The sequence below is a fragment of the Fonticula alba genome, assembly GCF_000388065.1.
Source record: "Fonticula alba strain ATCC 38817 unplaced genomic scaffold supercont2.196, whole genome shotgun sequence".
Lineage (NCBI taxonomy): Eukaryota > Rotosphaerida > Fonticulaceae > Fonticula > Fonticula alba.
The window spans coordinates 1-1,032 of NW_009243166.1; the positions used below are offsets into that span (position 1 = coordinate 1).

The window sequence follows — 1,032 nt, forward strand, 5'->3', positions numbered from 1 at the left end:
GAATGACAGCCTGCCAGGCAAGGGGGAGGGGGGGGGGGGGGGGAGGGGCGATGTCGCCAGTCAGTGGGGCTCAGGCAGGCGGCGGGTGCTGCCTGCATGGATGCAGCAGCGGGCCATGGCCACCAAGCGGAGGGTGGTGGCACACAAAGAAAGACACAGTGAGCAGGCCCCTCCTGGACGCACCTCGCTCCGCTCGGCGCGGTTGATGTCCGTCACACGGAAGCAGTGCAGGCTCGGGCCACCGCGCTCGCGACGCTGGCGCTTGGCGGCATTCGGGTCGGTCAGATGCCGGGTGGCGCTGGCCAGCAGGGCAGCCGCGTCGCTGCCGAAGCGCTCCTGGTCCAGGGCCTGGCGGTCGGCGGCCAGCTCGAGGTCGGCCCACGCGCGCGAGGGGTTCTTCCGCTCGAACTGCTGGCGCAGACGCTGCTCGCGGTCCAGGTCGGTCAGGGCCACCGTCGAGGCGGTGTCGGCATCGCGGCGGCGCGAGGCCACCAGGCGCTCGCGGCGCGACCCGGCGCCCTGGTGCGAGTCGCTCCAGAGCGGGGCCTGGGACCCGGCCTTGCGCTGGCGGGCACGCGCGCGGGACAGGGCCCGCTCCTCGCCGTCCATCTGGTCGTCCGAGGCGTCGGCATCCTCGTCGTCGGAGTCGGCCACGCCGGCGGCCCGGGCAAGTGCCGCGCTGCCACTGGTGTCGATGATGAAGTTCTGTCATGCCAGCGCCCGGGTGGGGGAGAGGTCAGCGGGTATGGTCGGCACGCCCCCCCCCCCCCCCCCCCCCCCCCCCGCCGGCCGCCGGCGGGGAAAGGCAGGGGAAGGGGAGGGAAAACAAGGCAAGAGAATGTGGTGACGCACGGAAGAGGCATCGTCGAAAAGGCGGTTGTCGGCGCTCCGCTCCGAGGCAACTGCACCCCAGGAAAGCAAGGCCGAAGGAGGGCACCGTGTCAGTGGGGAGGCGGAAAAAAAAAAAGAAGAAGAGAGGGCACAGACTCCAAGCCAAAAGCAGGGGGGAGGGGCGAAGGACACATCACGCAC

General features: G+C 71.2%; 1 protein-coding gene across 1 annotated transcript; it reads right to left on the minus strand.

Annotated features, from left to right (window-relative positions):
• Positions 1–183: 183 nt before the first annotated feature.
• Positions 184–902, minus strand: H696_06383 (hypothetical protein; the record flags this gene model as incomplete). The annotated part of the gene is made up of 2 exons (XM_009500122.1): positions 184–705; positions 853–902. Coding segments are annotated over 2 exons (571 nt in total), but the record flags the coding sequence as incomplete, so codon positions are not given.
• Positions 903–1,032: the final 130 nt, after the last annotated feature.